Genomic DNA, 19,008 nt, shown 5'->3' with positions numbered 1-19,008 from the left:
GGCATCAAGCTTAAAGGAAAAAGCAGAAGCTTGATGAAAAATGCAAGGGGAGAGAGAGAAATGTTTTTCTGTAAAACGTTCATCTTCATACTGATAAACCATGTTTGTTGATCATTTCAGCTATGACTGCTAGTGTTTAATATCATTCATTTGGGACTCTACTACGTTTGTTCTGGGACAGAGAAAATAAAGGAAAATGAAACAGAAGACTCCAGAATGCTTACCTTGCCATCTTCTGTGTAGACATTTTCACTATATCCCCTTACTATTGTTCGATCAATGAACAGGCTCCGCATGACAACAATCACTTTCAACACCTTTCCCAAGGTCACCTGTCAAAACACATGCATGCAAACATGAAAGCTTACACTCGAACATGCAGAATGCATGAGGCTGGGTAAGATTATGTGAAGAGAAAAGGATCACCTCTCCCTCTTGTTGCTGAGGGGCACATGGGAGAACCCTTGGAGGGAAGGCATCCGAAAGTGATCAGGAACAGGCTTTGAGCAACAAGGCCTTCCTGCAGTGTAACTACACTGAATTTATTTGTATTTTTGGCTTATAAATCTCAGGATAAGTTCCATAGATTTAATATATGCTGGATAGAGTAAAATTTCCTTTAATTTTTTCTGTCTTAAGAAAGATGATCTTTTTCAAAGGCTATCCTAAGATTCTGGCATCCTAGGACTTGGTAAACGCATTTATTTTCCTATTCTCTCATGGCCCTATGCACACCCATGGAATATGTAGGAGAATACAACAGAGAGATTAAAGGCAGGCACCAAAGGCTCGGGCCTGGCTGAACTATCTGTTTATAATAGTTGGTAGTAAGTGGAGAAGCAATACCACGTAAGTTCTGAAGGTAAATGGAAAGTAGCTGAATTTTATCTCCAAAAAGGAACATGATCCTGGATATACATTAAGTGCTTTTACTCTCTTAGAACCTAAGCACGTATTATGGATAAAAAACAAAACAAAACAAAAAACAAAATGAAAAACCCCCACAGGGATCCCTGGGTGGCGCAGCAGTTTGGCGCCTGCCTTTGGCCCAGGGCGCAATCCCAGAGACCCGGAATTGAGTCCCACATCGGGCTCCTGGTGCATGGAGCCTGCTTCTCCCTCTGCCTGTGTCTCTGCCCCCCTCTCTCTCTGTGACTATCATAAATAAATTAAAAAAATTAAAAAAAAAAAAAAAAGAAAAACCCCCACAAAAATCAACAACAACAAACCCACACACCTAAAAAAAAGTGCAATTTCATATAATGCCAGAGAAAAAGCAACCTGTTGTATTTGCTGGAATGGACTCAGCATTAAGAAGAGAAATAGCACCTTCCTCTCTTTTAGGGGTTCATGTAACTCTTCGGTTACTTTGCTATGCCTCTATTGTTCATTCCCCAGGTGAGCCCCTGGAGGTGGACTCAGAACAGGACCCGTGGTCTGGCTTGTTCGATGAGGCTCCAATATCACAGAATGGGCTGACAAGAGCCCTTGCCCCAATCCTAATTGTGTGACCCAACATAAACTCCGTCGCTGCTGATGCCACCTTTAGGCACCCTCTCCCTTCTCTGCTGTTGGGCTGTCCTCTTCTCTTGGTTAGTCCTGCATATCAGTGAACATTCTGAGCATCTGGTTCCTTCAATAACTTCTAAGTGCTGAGAGGATCTCTCTATTTTTGTATTCCTAAAATGGTCCAGAATTACAAACAGGGTAAGAAACAGACAGGATACCCTTATTTACATTTAAGAGAAGGTTAATAAAAACATCTCATTCCTGTACAGTACTTTCAACTATTGCTACACCATGAAACATTGAATGGGTCACTTCTTGGGTAACTGGGTATCACTTACTTAAGGATGTCAACAAACTACCAAGGTAGGAGCAGTAACTCTTTCTAGTTTGCATGCAATCTACAGGGAGAAAGGGAGAGAGGGAGGAAAAGAATCAAGTTCACAGTTTTGTAATTATAAGCACTGAAATTAACAGCCTCTGGCTGGGCTGCAGTGGAGGTCCAATACACCGTCTCCAACAGGGCCACCATTTTCAACTGTCTGTTTTAACTCTCTGCTAATAAGCAGAGATAACTTAAGACATTATTTCCTTAAAAAAACAAAGTTTGGCTGATTTTAACCAATAAATTGCTTCTGTCATTTGTCAAGGTTTTAAAGATGGAATTCAGAAACAAAACCACACTAAATACACTAGAAATTTTATATATTTTTTTTTGTTATTTTTGCAAGTGAATTTTGGTATTTTAAAGCTAATGAATACTAAAAATTTAACTAATAAATAGTTTTGTTATTGAAAAGCCTAAAATTAGAGTGAAAAAGAAGGAAATAGTCATTCAGTCTGCTCTTTTAAATCACTAACATTTGGGGAGATTTCCTTTCAATCCTTTTACTATCAAAGATTAATAGATTTCATAGAAAAAGAGGTCAGACTTATGGTTATCAGAGGTAGAGGGTAGTGCAGGGCTAAGTGAAAGCAGGAGGCCAAACAGTCCAAAAGTCCAGTTAAAAGATAAATATGGGGGATCCCTGGGTGGCGCAGCGGTTTGGCGCCTGCCTTTGGCCCAGGGCGCGATCCTGGAGACCCGGGATTGAATCCCATGTCGGGCTCCCTGCACGGAGCCTGCTTCTCCCTCTGCCTGTGTCTCTGCCTCTCTCTCCCTCTCTCTGTGACTATCATAAATAAATAAAAATTAAAAAAAAAAGATAAATATGTCCCAGGGATGCAATGCGCATATGATGACCACAGCTCGTGGTGCTGCCGGATGTGAAGAAAACTGTTTACAGAGTAAATCCTACAAATTTGTTACAAGAAGACATTTTTTTCCTTTTCTATTTTCTTCTTTCTATGGTATCTACACAAGAAGATGGATGTTAGCTGAACCTACTATGGTCATCATTTCACATAAACCACTGTGCTGGGATGCCTGGGTGGCTCGGCGGTTGAGCGTCTGCCTTTGGCTCAGGGCCTGATCTCAGGATCCGTGATCGAGTCCCATGTCAGGCTTTCTGCAAGGAGCCTGCTTCTCCCTCTGCCTGTGTCTCTGCCTCTCTCTCGGTTTCTCATGAATAAATAAATAAATCTTAAAAAAAAAAAAAACACCACTGTGCTGTACCCTTGAAACTTATACAGTGATGTAAATCAATTACTTTGTAATAAAACTAGGGGAAAAAGATCTACTGTTTCTGAATTTTTAAACATGGTTATAACATACTACATACATAATTTCAAATCAAATTTTTATTTAAGTTATGACATAAGCATTATTCTTACTGCTGAGAAGTCTTCAAAAATGGCAGTATGTGCTTCATGGCACTCTACTGGGTGGATAGATTTATAATTTCTTTAACCATTCTCCTATCACTGGACATGAGTTGCTTCCATGTTTTCCCTGATATAAATTTGCCTACAAATGCATACTTTTGTTCACCAAGCTTTTGCTGTGTTTGGGATTATTTCCTAAAGACAGATTTGTAGAATTGCAATTACCGGGGCCAACAGTACAAATATTTTAAGGTTTCTGGTGCAATCTGCCAACTGCGAGCCACAAGGGTTATGCCAGCTACAAAGGTATAAATGTACCTACTTCACTCCTCTCGTCAGTAACAGGTGCCATTAAATCAAAAGAAAACAAAGTAAAATCCATCCCCTCCTGAAAGCAGCAACTTAATTTCTTTAACCCATTTATTAAAAAAAATTTTAGAAGACTTATTTATGTATTCATTCATTCATTCATTCAATCTAGACAGAGAGCATGTGTGCACAAGTGAGGGGGAGAGGGGCAGAGGGGCAGAGGGAGAGACTCCTTAAGCAGACTCCCTGTTGAGCACAGAGCCTTGACATAGGGCTTGATCTTAACACCATGAGATCATGACTTGAGTGGAAACCAAGAGTCAGATGCTTAACCAACCGAGCCACTGAGGCACCCCTAACCCACTTATTATGACATATTTAAACATATACAAAAGTGAGTGAAACAGAATAAAGAACCTCCACAACCTGCCCCCTCCCTCCACAGTTTCAACAACTACAGCTTTTGGCAAATCCTGTTTCATCTCCACCTCAACCTACTTTTCCCTTCCTATGTTATGCTGAAGCAGTAACAACCACAGTACCATTTCATCTGTAAACATATCCTCTGTGTCTCTAAAAGGACTCTCAAAAAAATTCAGGACTACAATGCCATTCCACACCTTAATCAATAAGAACTCTCCAATATTATCAAAGCTGAAGTAGTCAGGGTTCAAATTTCCAACAGTTTTGTAAATGCCACTTTTTAAATAAGTTTGCTTGTGTCAGGAGCTGAATGTGGTCCACACAATGTGATTGGCTGACATGGCTCATGAAGCTCTCCTAGACTGAAGGTCCCCTGTCTCTACCCCTGCCCCCACATTTTGTTTGCTGAAGAAACTGGATCATTTTTTTCTACAGAGTTTTCTGTAGTCTGAATTTTGCTGATGGCATCCTCATGGTGTTCTTTACATGTTCCTCCTTTCCCTGTACTTCCTGTAAATTGGGATGAGGTGAGATTCAGGCTTGATTTCTTTTGGCACAATGAGTTCACGGTCGGTTATGGTCTACCAACAGGAGGCGAGCTAGCTTGGGTGTCTCAGCAGGTGATGTGGGCAGCTGCTGACCCATTAATTCACCAGGGGTTTCAGCTGGCCATATACCAATGGGATCGTTCCATCCTCGTTTATTAGCTGGAATACTTTTATAAAGAAAAACTCTCCCCATCTACTATTTGGCTATTAAGTGGTTGAGTTTACTACACAGGAAAGGAAGGATAAACACTCCATTCTTTCCCTTTATTTACCAGTCTTGAAAACAATGCTTCAGTTCACCAGTTTCCTTCCGATGCAGATGGCTTAGTTTCCACCCAACATTATTATAAACTCATGAATTTAAACATATTTGATGTCTTTGTACCTGATATAATTATTAGTCTGATATTCTTACTGATGCTCACATTGTCCTGTGGCCCATGGGCATCACCCTGGCTGAGTCCTTTTGACACACTCTAGTCTCTGTGACAGCTCCTGGCTATCTGGAACAGGACAGTCCAGGCTTATCTGGTACAATTTGTGTCCGAGGTCACAAGTCAGCCATTTCCTCCACAGCCCTGGCTCTTTTCTGTGAGAAATGGCATTTCAGAACCATGGCCAGGGCAAGAGGGGCAAATAATTTTGACAGGTTAAAATTTTTGTTTTTCATTTTATGAGTATGAATTAGGTCTGTATTCTCCTTTCTATCTCCCCCCTCAGCTTTTATTCATTTTACGGTGATCATCCCCATGGCTTGTGCCTGTACTGGCAGCAGATTGTGGACAACTCCATTACCTTTCAAATCAGTAAAGCACTATGAAATTTGTCCATTCTTATTTTTTAGAAACCCGGGAAGGACCCTTGTACTCAGCTAGGTGGAATATACATAGGCTTATGGCTTTTGGAATTTTTAACATGGTCATAACGAAATTACGTATACAAACGTATACAACTTTGAAGCCTGACACTGTGAGGCTCTGGAATCAGCTGCACTTGGGAGTCACATCTCAGCCCTACTGCTGGAAAGCCTGGCCGGTCATCTACCTTCTCTGAACATCAGCTTTCTCTCACCCAGTGAGGATCACGATAGCTCCACCTCAGAGTGACCATGAGGGGTCAGTGAGACAATGCACTGAGCAAGGATACAGAACAGGCCCGGTACAGGATACATTCCCAGTGGCAACTGATGCTCCTTGGCCCAAGCCCTTGTTGGGATTTGGTGGAGGCAAAGTCATTTGAAGCCAGTTAACATCAAAGCTGGTACTAGAACAGTTGATACCTCCATTTCAGTGAACTTGCCACTGAGATTAATTTACCCTTCTGCTGTGGCACCTGGGGCTAAAAGGGAGCTGTAGACAGTGGGTGACAGTGGTGCTGGACCCTCAGGTATGAACAGAAACGCGCCCCTGATGGACGACCGCTGAGTGGAAAGTCAGCAAGCCTGAGAATCAGTTTAGACATGAACGAAGCTGTCATGTGGGCTGATGAAGACACACATTGCAGACACCCCCAAAAGGCCATTTAGTGTGCAGGTCAAGTGCATTAGGCTTTAGTACCACATGTGCCACTGGGCAGTGTGACTGGGTATAAGTCTAACCACCGCTCATGCCTGTTTATTTAGCTGTGAAATATGGAGGGGCCCGTGGGAAATCAATCGAACTGATCCATGTGAAACACAGCTATGGGTGTGGTGCACAACACCATGCAAGAGCTGCTAGCCTTTGTTTCTCTTGAGCATGGTATGGTGGAAAGGACCACAGGAGCCTTTCAAGCTCCATCGAGGTGGAGCTTAATGCACACTCTAACGTTTTTTTCCAGCCCTCACATCCCTCTACAAGGATTTGGATTCTCTTATATCTAGACTGTGCTAGTTTCAAATGTAACTGGATGCACCAGGTTTTAACGACCTTGGAGTTCTGGTAGAGGCAATGCATCATATACTGGCTAATATACATTATCCCACAAAGCAGCCAATGTCAGCCAGTCACAGGTGAAACGCGCAATGACAGGGGCTATAGGCTGGTTCTTGGCAACTGGTTGGGATACCACAAATAAAGCTAATGCCATCTGGTAATGAAGCGGGCTTGCTGTTACCAAGGAAACTCTTCTATTACTGAGCAGCACATTTCCAAAGAGCTCCCTGACTACTTCTCCTGTGTCTGTCCCCATGAGTGTTCAAATGGCAAGTTGTGAAGAGTCATCAGAAGCCAGTGGGTCTCCTAGCCCATCATTGCCTTTCCAGGGAGGTGTCTTTAGCCATGCTGTCACTGCCTCGGTGTTTGTCAGGTTAATTGTGCTCTGGGCAGGTGGGCTTGCATTGGTAGTCTTCTCTATTGGATCTCATAGCAGTTACCTGCCAGGCTGTATCCCGTAAGAGAATTTCCAGTTTATGATGACAAGGCAAGTCACAAGAAAAGAAGGGAAAGTGGGAAGAAAGTTGAAAATAATAGCAAAAATATTTAGTTTTGCTCTGCCACCAACTGTTGTCTAACACGAACTTAACAAATCTGGTAGATGAGATGTTATCTATACTGGCAGACCAGTGAGCTTACAAGGTGAGAGAAACTGATCACTTAAAAGCTTATTCCCTCAGTGCTGATGCAGGGAGAAAGGCACTTGGAAACTGAGCAGTATCTGTATCCAGGAGACCGGCATGTCCCAGAGGAAGGTGGGTGTGTCCAGGAGAGAGGAGAAGTGAGTGGACCAAAAAGCTCCTTTCCGTGTGGAACCCAGCACAAGATACCACACCCCTGACCAGGCATAAAGCATCTGTGTGGGAGGCGAAGAGGGTAGCATGGTATTTGTCATTCTGACAAAGGCTGCATGGCTGAGCTCTGCTTCAGAGGAGGGGATATATTAATAAAAGGAGGGGGGAATAAGTCAACCATTTGGTCATCCATGAAAGTTATTTTCCAAGTATAATCAAAGTAAAAGTCTAACATGTAGGTATCCTTAAGGGATTTGCTGTACTTTAAGTGGTTCATCAAACAGCGTACTTAGAAGGGTGGAAGTAGGGAGAGGCAGAGGGGCACCTCTACAGAGACTCAGAAACAATTTTTCTTCAGTACAGTATATTAAGGCCTTCCTCTTCATACTAATTCCAAATAAAGAGAAGGATAAAGTGAATGGTTTCAATAAGCATTTATTGAATACCTATGTCTGTATCATGTAAAGCCCTGGGCAAGGACATGGATTTAGAGAATCACACACCTTAGAGCTGGAAAGGATTTTAAAAAATCATTTTTCCTAACTTTCCCATTTTTAAAGGGGCAAACTGAAAGCCTAAGGAGGTTAAGAAGTGTCAAATATGGCTCCAGCCTTGAAGGAGGTGATAAAACTGCCACATGCCTGGATTAATTGCAGGGCACATAAGTCCTATACCAATGTGGGGCTCACGGTGTATGAAGAATTTCGGGGAGGATGGTGTGCTCCATCACTGAGCTGTCTGGCACAATCAGAACATGCCTGGTTTGGCACCTGCCCAATTTAGCACATGTTCTGAAAGGTAGAGTTGATTGTACAGAGGAGCACTCATGGATGGTATTGCATGGAACATTCCTCCAAGAGATGTTCTTAGATGTGGCCTAGAAAAAAAAGTTCAGGGCTACGCAGGCTTTTCCTTAACTCTTGGGGGGTCTTCCACTGCATACTACAGCCTCACCTCTTGACTCTAGGATAAGGACAGACTCTAGGATAAGGACTGGGCATGTGGCCCTATGGCCGCAGCGCCCCTCCTCGAAGAACCCTTGGATGTAGCCCAGCCAGGTGTCTTACTGTCATTCTTTTTTTTTTTTTTTGTCTTACTGTCATTCTTAATAGAAGACAGCTGCAGTTTCAAAAAATTTGAGTCCAATTTCACTGCTGTTCTGTGCAGAGCCAGAAGCATGCCTCATACTGTTCCCCTTCCCTTGAGGAGCCCATGACCCCATACCAGCATCCAAATCACAAGAAATGGTGACCATAGAGTCTTGCTTCATCTAATCCTTCAGCCACCCTGCTATCTTCTCTGGGACTCTGATACGTAGCTCAAAACCTTGCTTCATGAGACCCCTGGTTTCCTTCACAAATGGCTTTAAAGTCCCATTCTGGATCCCATCAATAAAACCCTATTAAAGCACTTGTTCCATCGAATTTTAGCATGGTTTTTTTTCTGATTTGTTTTTTAAACAAAGCTTAGTGCTTTGATTTCTGCATAGATGCTAGGTATGTGTAGTCCTGACACTCATGCTAGGTGAGCTGTAGGCTCAGAAGCCACAGCAGTGAGGGGAACTGGAAACTAAGGTACGGAGGGAGACGGACTGTTGCTTCCTTCTAGGAAAACACTAAAACTGGATATAGCTGTGAGGAAATGGAGACAGACCCACCTCGAGAGGCTGAAAATCTGGCAAGGCTGAGGTGCAAAAGATACACTAACTGTCAGTGGCCTGCAAGAGGAGGCCACTAGCACTGCAAAGTGCTGGCCAGTAACCCAATCATGAAAGAGAAATGGGTGAAGTGACTTGGAAACCAAGGGGTCAAAGCAAGGGGCTGCCAGAGATAAGACAGATGTTCTCCCACGCTGAAGGTCACTCATTTTGCTCAACAGGATGGATCAGTTGTACTTCCGATGATAAATACAATGCAACAAAATGCAATATAAGGAAAAAATGAAACCAGAAACCCACGTATGGACTAGACTTGTGGTATAGAGTGCTCACAGCCCCAAGATGGGAATTCTATCTTTCCTTTTGACAAAGGCCCAGGAAAAATAAGGCAGATAAGCCAACTTTAGATTCTGTCTACCAAAAAGTCAGAAATTCAACTTAGCAGCAAGGCAAGAAGGCATGGGAATCACGTTTATGAACACTAGGAGAGAAAGAGACCAGCTTAGATCTTTGCTCTGCCCCTTCCCAGCGATGTGACCCGGGACAAGTTACCTGGCCTGTTAAGCCCCTGTTTTCTTTCCTATCAACCCCGGATAAGGCTGTTGTGAGAGGGAGTGACACCAGACATGTGTGGCCTCAGTACCATGATTAAAACAGACCAAGTGCTCCAGCAGTGGTCAAGCTGGTTACTCCCAGTGATCTCCTTGTCATGGGGGAAAAGCAGCATGGTGCAGGGGCAAGAGCCAGGGCTGTGGAGACCAGAGATTCAAGTTCAAATTCTGCCCCTGCCACATACAGAGAGCAGTGTGGCCCTGGGAAAAGCAACCCAGGGGAGTTCTGGCTTTCTCATTATTGAAATGGAACTGTTATGTGAATTGAACAGCTAGTGCTATTAAGTGCCTGAAGAGGGGGGCGGTCACTATTGGCCTTTGCTACATGGTAGCAATGTTTTTAATTATTAAGCACCTTGCCCAATAGGATGAGGTTTATTTTGCATTTGTTGGCTTATTCTGTTGATGAATGAATTTGACTCACTTGCTAAAAAGCACCCATGTTAACAATTTGGGTACCTGATCCTCCTGAACCCATCCCTCTCTTCTGAAGTCAAACCCTCCCTGGCTGCAGGGGAACAGCATCAGAGAGGACTGACTCATTTGTCAAGTCTCATCGTTTCATGAGAAGGATGGCCTGAGAATTAACTTCCTATTTCACATGCTAACCATAAATTTTCTCCATATCTTCCTACCTCAGCTCCCTTCATGTCTCCCTCAAAAACAGTAATAAAAATTCACATGAGGTCAAAAAAACACAGTGAACCGAGGAAGACGGTCTGCCCTGATCTGGGTCTCCAGCTACCTTTGGGCTTCCCCTGCAGTGTTAGGGAAAATCCCCAAATTTGTCAAAATGAAACTTAGCTTACTTTCATTTATAAAACAGATCTTCAACCATGTCATAACAGCTCTTCTGGGAAAAGAGGAGGGTGCAGAACCAACGCACAGCCTGCATGAAAACAGGGTGTCTCAGTTCCAGAAAGATTTATGTGAACGCAGTGGGGTTCAGGTTAGCTGATGAAAGGAGCAGCTGACTCCTGTATTCTTGAACATACTGAAAATGGTGACTTTCTCCTACCAGATCTGAAGAAGGATCCTCAACAACAGGTACGCTTTACTCATCTCCTGTACTGAACATGACAGGAAGGAAGCCACTGCATGCGATGTTCCAGCCTCACGGGATCTACCTGCACCAAGGAAGCAGGTGCTTCCTGCACTGGAGGAGGCCCGGGGGCAGGTACCTGTCCGAGAGCGACTCTATCTGACCCTATGTGGTGGCTTGGAACAGAAGGTTCTGCCCATACTGGATAGGCCAATTAAACTGCCTCCTTCCAGAATCTGGTCTGCAGAGCATGGAAAAAAGTGGGAACAAGCAGAGCACCTCTGCCAGGAGGCTGTGGAGGAAGAGGAGGAGGGAATGAATGAGTGGAGAAGAAGCACAAATGGACAATCGCACCATGCAACCTAGAACTGCCCTGGACTATGGATGATGGCTTGCTTGCCCTCCCTCTTTCTACCCAACAATATTGCTCAATATGTGTTATGTATGGGCTAGGCATCAGGCACATGGAGAGAAACACAGTCACAGGGCTAACAGGCAACAAATTAGTATATAAAGAAAGAAACACAATTTGCAAGAAGTTCTGAAGGAAATGAAGTAAAAACTAGGTGTGAAAAAAGTGACATTTAGATCATTGAGTTCACTCAAATATTTATTCAACAGACACTCACCTACTATGTGCCACCCATTGTTCTAAGGATTAGAGAGGGAGTGAATGATACAACATCTCATAAGTGGACATTCTTCGGGGGGGCAGATCTGGGTGGACCACAAACAAACCTGAGACCATTTCAACTGCATGGGGCTGTGGTTTGAGCTGGGCTGAAACCCAGCTGGTCCGTGTCCAGTGCTGTGCATAGAAGCCTGTGCTGGGGGAAGCCTGTGTGAAGGCTGAGTGGGAGAAGAGCCGGTGTCTCAGGAGCAGAAGGACAGTGCGGCGGGTGAGAAGGTGGCCTGTGCTGGCTGGTGGCAGGCCAGGTTGGCCATCAAGAGCCTCTGAGGCTGATGAGGAGTTTACTTTGGGAGAAATGGGAAGCTATTGTAGGGTTTTTAGCAGAGAAATGACATGTTTGCTGTGAGCTTTTACAAAACATGCCCCTCGCTGGCTCACAGAAGATCAAGAGAAGGCACTGGGGGGACCTGGCAGGGGTGATACCAATAGAGATGGTGAGAAGCAGACGGACTTAGGATACAACTGACACAAACTGCTAGGGACTAGATGTGAGCTGAGACAGAGGGAGCTAGACGCTAAGGAAGCTTCTGGCTGGAGCACCAGGCTGACAGTTTTGCTATTTACCGAGACGAGATGAGGAAGAAGAGAAAACCAAGGAGTGGGGAACACTACTTCCTTTCTGTCAAGTTTAAGGTGCTCTTGAACTATCCAGATGGAGGTATGAGATGGGCAGACTGGAGATGAGGATCCACAGTTCAAGTTCATGAGTAAGCACTACAGTCACTGGATTTCAAGGTGGCCCGTGGAAGTGCACAGGAGCTGAAAGCGCATCTTCACCTGCACACCTGTATGGCATGATCTGGGCTCTGAAGTGCTCAGGGACGCTCTTTCCCAGCAGAGGCAAGTCCAGGTGAAGGTGATCCCAGAGTAGATCTGCCGCTTGCCACGTGCATGCCAACAGGACCCATGGTGCTCTCTGAGACACATGCGTGCGGCCCTGCTACATCTCCACTTCTGTCGATACCCTGTTAGGTAGCACTTGGCTTTTTAAGATTTCGACTGCAGGATGTGTGCCAACTTGACCTTGATGTAGAAAATTTTAATTCAAATCAATACAGGGACAAGGTCACTTTAAAATCCAATTAATATGAATGGGAAAATATGCCCCACAGTTCTGAGAGCTGAAAATGGAACAGGTGCACGTTAACGACAATAAAAGAGACATCCACACGAGCCCGGCTGGTCCTTCTGTGTTTGATAACACAGCTAGCTGTGTCCTTAAATACATACAGGAATTAGAAGACCGGCAAACTTTTTTTGGGGGGTTGGGGGTAAAAGGGGTCTCTATTTAGGGTAGCTTAAAATTAAACTGTAGTTTGTGTGAAGAAAATCATAAAAGGTACTGAAAACTGTGAATTCCTATAACCCAATTTTAAATAAATTAAGCCCTGGACTTTTCCTTACCCAAGAATCCCTGGAAAAATTTAAGGTGTTAATAGTCTGACTAGCAGCAATTTGCATTTATATAGAACACATTCACAAAACTGTTTGCAATGATAACCGTAACATAAGGGGAAACCGAGGCACTGGTATTTAGAAGTCTTTTATTCTCCTGCTAGCATTAGGCGACCAGGATCCTATGCCACACTTCTTCCTCAGATTTACCGCTTCTATGTCTATACTTTGTTTCTTAGGAATGAGAAACATTTATTTTATGCCCTGAATCAGTCTCGCAAAAAAGACAAAACATTATTGTCATTATTAGATTCCTCCTGCTGCACTGCTATCCCGTCTGGAATCTCAGGTTTTCCACCCTTAAGCCTGGCTGGGAGAGAATATAAATGTTCACCCATCCGCTTACCACAGGGAAGACTGCTCTGTAACTTCAAGGAACAACTGCAAATTACCTAAAACTGGAATGAGATACCTGGGTGCCAGTGAAGGAGAAACCAATTTCTTAACTGATCCTATGTTTGGACATTAAAAAAAAAAAAAAAAAAAGGCTCCCGAAGGGACTGGCACTGAGCTCCATGCGGATTGTCACACGCTTGGGACAGCTTTTTCGGCATCCTAGGAAGCCCTCGTGGAAGTGAGGTGTAGGTGTCCTGCATAGCAGGGCAGAAGAGGAAGCTTCCACCTGAGCCAACAGACAACAGCCGAGGTCACAAGACGACTGTGTGAGTGTGTGCTCGCTTGTACAGATGATACTGCAGCAACAAATCAAAAGCAGCCCAATTCTCTGTAGCCAAAGGACAAGCTGCTGCCTTGCACAACGTCTGCTCTGTCCTCCCCATATAGACTGCTTCAGAGGGTCACTCTCCTTCATTCGAAAGAATGCAAACTGTCCCTCTCGCTCCTCACCAATCTCCAGTTACCTCGTCTGCTGCTAGTATTAATGCTCTTCACATGCTCATTATTCTTTAATGATGCCTGTTTGTAAATAGCAAGATGGGATGCAATTAAACCATGAGAGGCTAAATAAACACACATACTAATTAGGATCTTTACAAGAGATTTCTTTTTTCATGTATAGACTGGAATTTACCTTTCATTAATCTAACTTAATTGCAATAGTGCACCAATAAAGAGTCAACACAAATTAAGTGCTCTAAATGATTTCCCCATATTAAGGGTGAGCAAGCGATCCTTCCTTTGGGTAACAAGGCCTATTCGGCAGCAGGTGGAGATCGAACGGGAAAACGTCACAGCTGAGCATCAGGAGAAGGCTCTGGGCAGTTAAGACAGGTACTGCACCACAATCATAATGTTGGTGCTTCAGATGCCTGACGTTAATGAGGTCAAGGCCATGGGTTCAGACTGCAGCTTCACCCCTCCTGTGAGTCAACTGGCTTTGCTCGGTTCCATGGTACCAGGCGACATCTCTCACATTTGTAAGCTTTCTGTTACCAGTTCTGAGAGATGGAAGTAAAGGTTTTGTTTCAATCGGTTAAAATCCATTCCCACAACTAGAATAATAATGCCCAGGAACATTTGCTCTGAGGCAAGGCAGTACACATAGATCTTTCTGTATGAAAAGGACATCTGTTATTTGTGGAAATAGAAGTTATTATGTTTTAACCTCTGATTTCATGAGGTGTGAAAGATTATATACATTTGGCAATTAACCTGAAATGGAGTATGATGGTATATCAACATTAGGTCTTTTCTGCAAAGGCCTTGGGGCACCTAACAATTTATTCATACAACACGCATTGACTTGAGCCCCTCTAAGTAACTGGTGCTGGATCAGGGTCAGGAAACTACTTCAGGAAAAATGTCACTTGCTCTAGAACTCTTTTTATCTTTTACCTAGTTCACTTGTCCTTTCCTAATCACTGATGTTAACCATCTACCACCTTCTCTTTGTCAAATGTGGAAATGCATTGGTACACAGAAGACCCAACTTCCCTCCTCATCCCCAAATGAGCCAGTGGCACCACTGGCTTGGGACCCACAACTCTGAAAAAAAGCCAGGCCCTGAAAGGTCCAGGGTGGCAACATGACTGTGGCAACCTCCCTGAGGAGATGTGTACATTACACTGTATGACTCAGCATCAATGGAATTCTTCAGTTCCTAAATTAAAAATAAGTAGGGAAGTTCACCAAGACAACATTTCCCAACGTGCATTCCATGAAAAAAGGTCCATGGCTAATCATGTTGGGAAAACTGTGTATACCCTGTCCTCCTCTTGAACATTCATGGCACACACAGAACATTAAATGTTCTGAAAAGGACTGCAAAAAGTGTGAAATGAGTCAAGGGAAATCCCACTAAAGTAGAGGCGGGAGACCAGAAGGGGGAGCCACACCATTCAGCAGTAGTTGCAGAAGAATTATCACTTAGAGACCCCAGCAGGCACACCTGCAACAGGAGGGAATCATGACTATGACCCAACAGAATGGAAGCTACATCTCCTATGAGGAATCCACTACCCCAGTGACTTAGTTAGTGAGGTACCGCCCTCACCTTGAGCTCCTGCTTTTCTCCAGTAGCCTTTGGTCCAAGACAGCCCCTCCCAATGTCCTCTTCCCTCATCACAAAATAGTGTTCCTCTCCTTTCTTTGGTGGACTTGTCTGTGGTTTTGCCGTAGTTTGCATGTCCCAAACCACAATTCTCTGCTATTCAACTTGTTTGTTTTGTTAAAATAACTTTTATTTTTAACAGAAGGAACCTTATTTCTATGTTTATTTAACCAGTTAGTACTTCCTGAACCTATGGCACATATCAATTTCCTTAAGAGTTAGTGTTCCAAGAAGTCCACTTCAGGCAACACTGTTAGATTACTAGCCTAATTCGACCAGCTAACAGCAATCTGGATCCTGTTCTTCCAGTGAGACATACATCTTTGCTCATTTGCTCCCTGTGGGCAGACACAAGACAGCAGTTCTGCTCCTCTCTTCCTTACCCCAGAGTCTGGAACCCACTGGAATCAGGCTTCCCCACATGAGACCCACAGAGGCTTCAAGGACCAAAAACAGCTCCTGGATACACTGTGGATAACGATCTATCAACTCTAACATATTTAATTACTCCCAGTTCAAGAACTTTCAAAGATTCACTCTTAAATTTATTTTTATGGCTACACTCTAAGTCTCTGAAAATCCTAGTCTTGAAACAGCTTCACCAACAGCCCTCACTTAATCGCTCTGGTAGATCATATATAAAAACAAAATAGAGCTAAAAAAAATCATTCCGTGTTAGTGAGCAGATGTCTAGCCCATTTGCAATTAATACGACCCACTTCCATACAATCAGACTACTTAAAATTCCTGGAACAAGATGTAAAAGTTAAGATGCAAATGTTCTGATTTTAATGAGAATGAATGGAAACTATAAAATCCTCTCTCCCTTTGAGGGTAGGTACAATCTACATATAAGTCCCAACTGCACACTAAATTTATCAACAAAACAATCATTTGATAGAGCCTGTGTGAAAGAAGAAAATAGAATCGGAAAGTCAGGAGTCTATTCAGAAAGCATTTCTTACCAAAATTAAATGTTATCAAAACCATCATTCTTTTAAGAAGCTTTAAAAAAAAAACTGGATGCATTTCAATGCATTTCTTCCAGTTACCTGCATGTACTGGGAGCTTCTTGTATTTCTTTGAATCCCTGGGACCTCCTCATGGATAGAAAGACCAGGACTTTGGCACTTCTTGGATCTCCGTTCAAATTCCAGCTCCACCATTTAATCTACGTTGAACACACTGTCTAACCTGCTGGTCTCAGTGTTCTTGTCTATAAAATGGCAGTAACATCTTGCATGGAGGGGCTGGTTGGGAAAATCCAATCAGTAAGTGTTCAGAGATGCAGGGCCAAATAGAGGAACACATCGCAGGCACATCACGGTAGCAGTGATTAGAATTACATTCATGGTGGTGATGGGGACATGCTGTTCTAGGGTCACAAGACAAGTCTCACATTTGATTTTTAGCTCTCCCTTCAGGGAAAGCCTTTCTGTCCGCTCACAGAAATCTCACCCCTTCCTTGGTGATCCAGTTGTTGTGTCGTCTCTCCCGCAGCCTGTATTTCCACTGGGCAGTGGGTTTCTCACAGCATAAGTCCCACCTGATTCTTCAGAGTCAGATGCCCAACTATGCTTCACCCCATGAGCGCTGGGGTGAAATTGACCTTTCCAACAAGCACAGGGAACTCTAGCAACTCTCTGTACACTGGTAAGGTGCCTAATATGGACAGTACTCAAGTCAGTTTTTGCTGAATTAAAACAAACAGGGATACCTGGGTGGCTCAATCAGTTGAGTGTCTGCCTTTGGCTCGGGTCATGATCCTGGGATCCTGGGATGGAGGCACTGCATTGGGCTCTCTGCTCAGTGGGGAGTCTGGTTCTCCCTCTCCCGCTTGTGCTCTGTCTCACACTCACTCTCTCGCATATAAGTAAAATCTTTAACAAACAAACAAGCAAACAAACAAAGAACTTGAACTCTCCTAGCACTTATTTGTGCTCCTGGTTTTTGTTCATTAGTTCAAGAACTATGAACAGGTGCCTCCTTTGTGCAGGCACAGCTCTGAGCCTGGGAAATGAGTGAGAACAAGGAAGAATTTGGTAATGCTGTGTTTTTCTGGAAGACCTCACATGACAGTGGGGGATTTGCGCTCAAGGCTAAGATTGGAAATGTGGGCGCCAAGCCCCACCCCATCTTTGATCTTCTGTGACAGGTGCAAGCCTTGTGAGAACCAGGCACGCAGGAAATATTTGATGACAGTGGTGACCAAAATCAAGATGGGGAGGCTTCAAAAGCAGTAAAACATTCCCGAGATCTGGTGGCAGCCCAGAACAGCCAGAAATGAGAAACTATGTAGGATAGCAGAAACAACATGCATTTTGGAGTCAGACTGACAGACGTTAAACCTTAACTTTGCCAATTATTTGCTATGTGCCCCTGGCAATTTATATTGCCTTCTGGTGCAGTATCTATCTCAGAGGGCTGGTGTGGGTTACACTGCAAAACAGCACTTCAAAAATGCTTACAGGGCACTTAGCCCGGGCTAGGCACTATTCCAGGCACTGGGGATCTCACAGTCTCTGCCTTCACAGAGCTTATATTCCAGTGGGTGGAGATGGACAAGGAGCTAATAAATACCATGCCATATGGAAAATGCTATGAAGTATAATAAAGCAGAGGTAGGGATAGAGTGGCTGTGGATGGGTTGGGTGCTATTTTAAAACAGTGTGATCAGGGAAGATGTAGGAATCTTCAGGAAGTGAAGAAGAGAGCCAACGGCAGGCCTGATGTGCTCGAGGAGCCATGAGAAGGCTAGGGTGTCTGTAGTGGAGTGAACCAGGGGGCAGGTGTCAGGAAATGGGGCAGTTCATGGGGGGCCTTACAGATCATGGCAAAGAGGTCTCTAAGTGTGATGGGAAGCTAGCAGAGTCTTCCACACGCAGTCTCCAGCTGCGGTGTGCAGAGATGACAGAGGTGCCAGGGCAGAAGCAGACAGGCCAGTTGGAGGATGCTGTAATAAGCCAGGTGAGAAAGAAGAGGCAGGGGAACCTAAGAATTCCAATTTGGGCAACAGGAGGAAGGAAGGTGTCACTGGCTGACACAGCAGCCACTGCTCACACATCGAGTGCAGGTGTTAGCAGCTGTAGGGACTGGAGGCTAACGCCCAGGGAAAGACCTGGACTGAGGGTGTCAACCTGGGCATCATCAGCTAACAGAATGTATTTAAAACCATGGGTGTATGAGGTCATCTAAGGAGAACACGTAGACAGAGGAGGTCTGAGAGGAGGTCTGAGAACTGAGCCCCAGGACACATGGATGCTTTGGGAAGAGGAAGAGGAATGTTCGAGTCTGAGAACTAATCAGTAGGGAAAGGAGGGGAGATGCTGAAAGAATAACAGCAGCTATGATAAAAGGCGAAACCCAACCACACTCCCACTTGGGCAAACCTCCCACCTCCGTAATTTAAAGAATTGGAGAGATGGAATATGTTACATCCTGTAAAATGAGCACAATCCTCAAGTAGCCACCTTAGAAGCAGACACAAAGACCGTCACTGTGTTATTTTAGCTGCAATTATGAGAATGAGAGGCAAAAATGGAAGGTAAGTGTTTTCATTTCATATTCACAATGTTTCTGATCAACAGTCATCATGGTAACTATGTCATGAACCACACCTATGAAATCCCATGACTGTCAACAAAGGTCCAGCAGAAATCACAGCAGCCGGGGGCCCTCACTGTGCTCTTAGCATGCTGCCTGGATTCACAGTAGTGGTAGAGGCAGAGGTAGTGGCAGAGGCAGAGGTAGTGGCAGAGGTAGTCCTCACAACAGCCCCATGAAAGA

At 44.1% G+C, this 19,008-nt stretch overlaps 1 protein-coding gene across 6 annotated transcripts in view; it reads right to left on the bottom strand.

The window, feature by feature from the left end:
* MED27 (mediator complex subunit 27) overlaps positions 1 to 19,008 on the bottom strand; it is a 198,910-nt gene that overhangs the window by 31,846 nt on the left and 148,056 nt on the right. For 4 of the 6 annotated variants that reach the window (XR_003146997.3, XM_025475563.3, XM_049114966.1 and 1 more), the window contains exon 5: positions 225 to 332. The exons of the other annotated variants lie outside the window; for them this stretch is intronic. Coding sequence is in view for 3 of the 4 variants with exons in the window: in XM_025475563.3 (XP_025331348.1) it covers positions 225 to 332 (108 nt within the window). In the remaining variant the exon portion in view is untranslated. The remainder of the gene's footprint in view (positions 1 to 224; positions 333 to 19,008) is intronic. 6 annotated transcript variants of the gene reach the window in all.

This window comes from Canis lupus, chromosome 9, assembly GCF_003254725.2.
Source record: "Canis lupus dingo isolate Sandy chromosome 9, ASM325472v2, whole genome shotgun sequence".
NCBI lineage: Eukaryota > Metazoa > Chordata > Mammalia > Carnivora > Canidae > Canis > Canis lupus.
The sequence above is the reverse complement of the archived record's forward strand: the minus strand, read 5'-3'. Positions and strand labels throughout refer to the sequence as shown.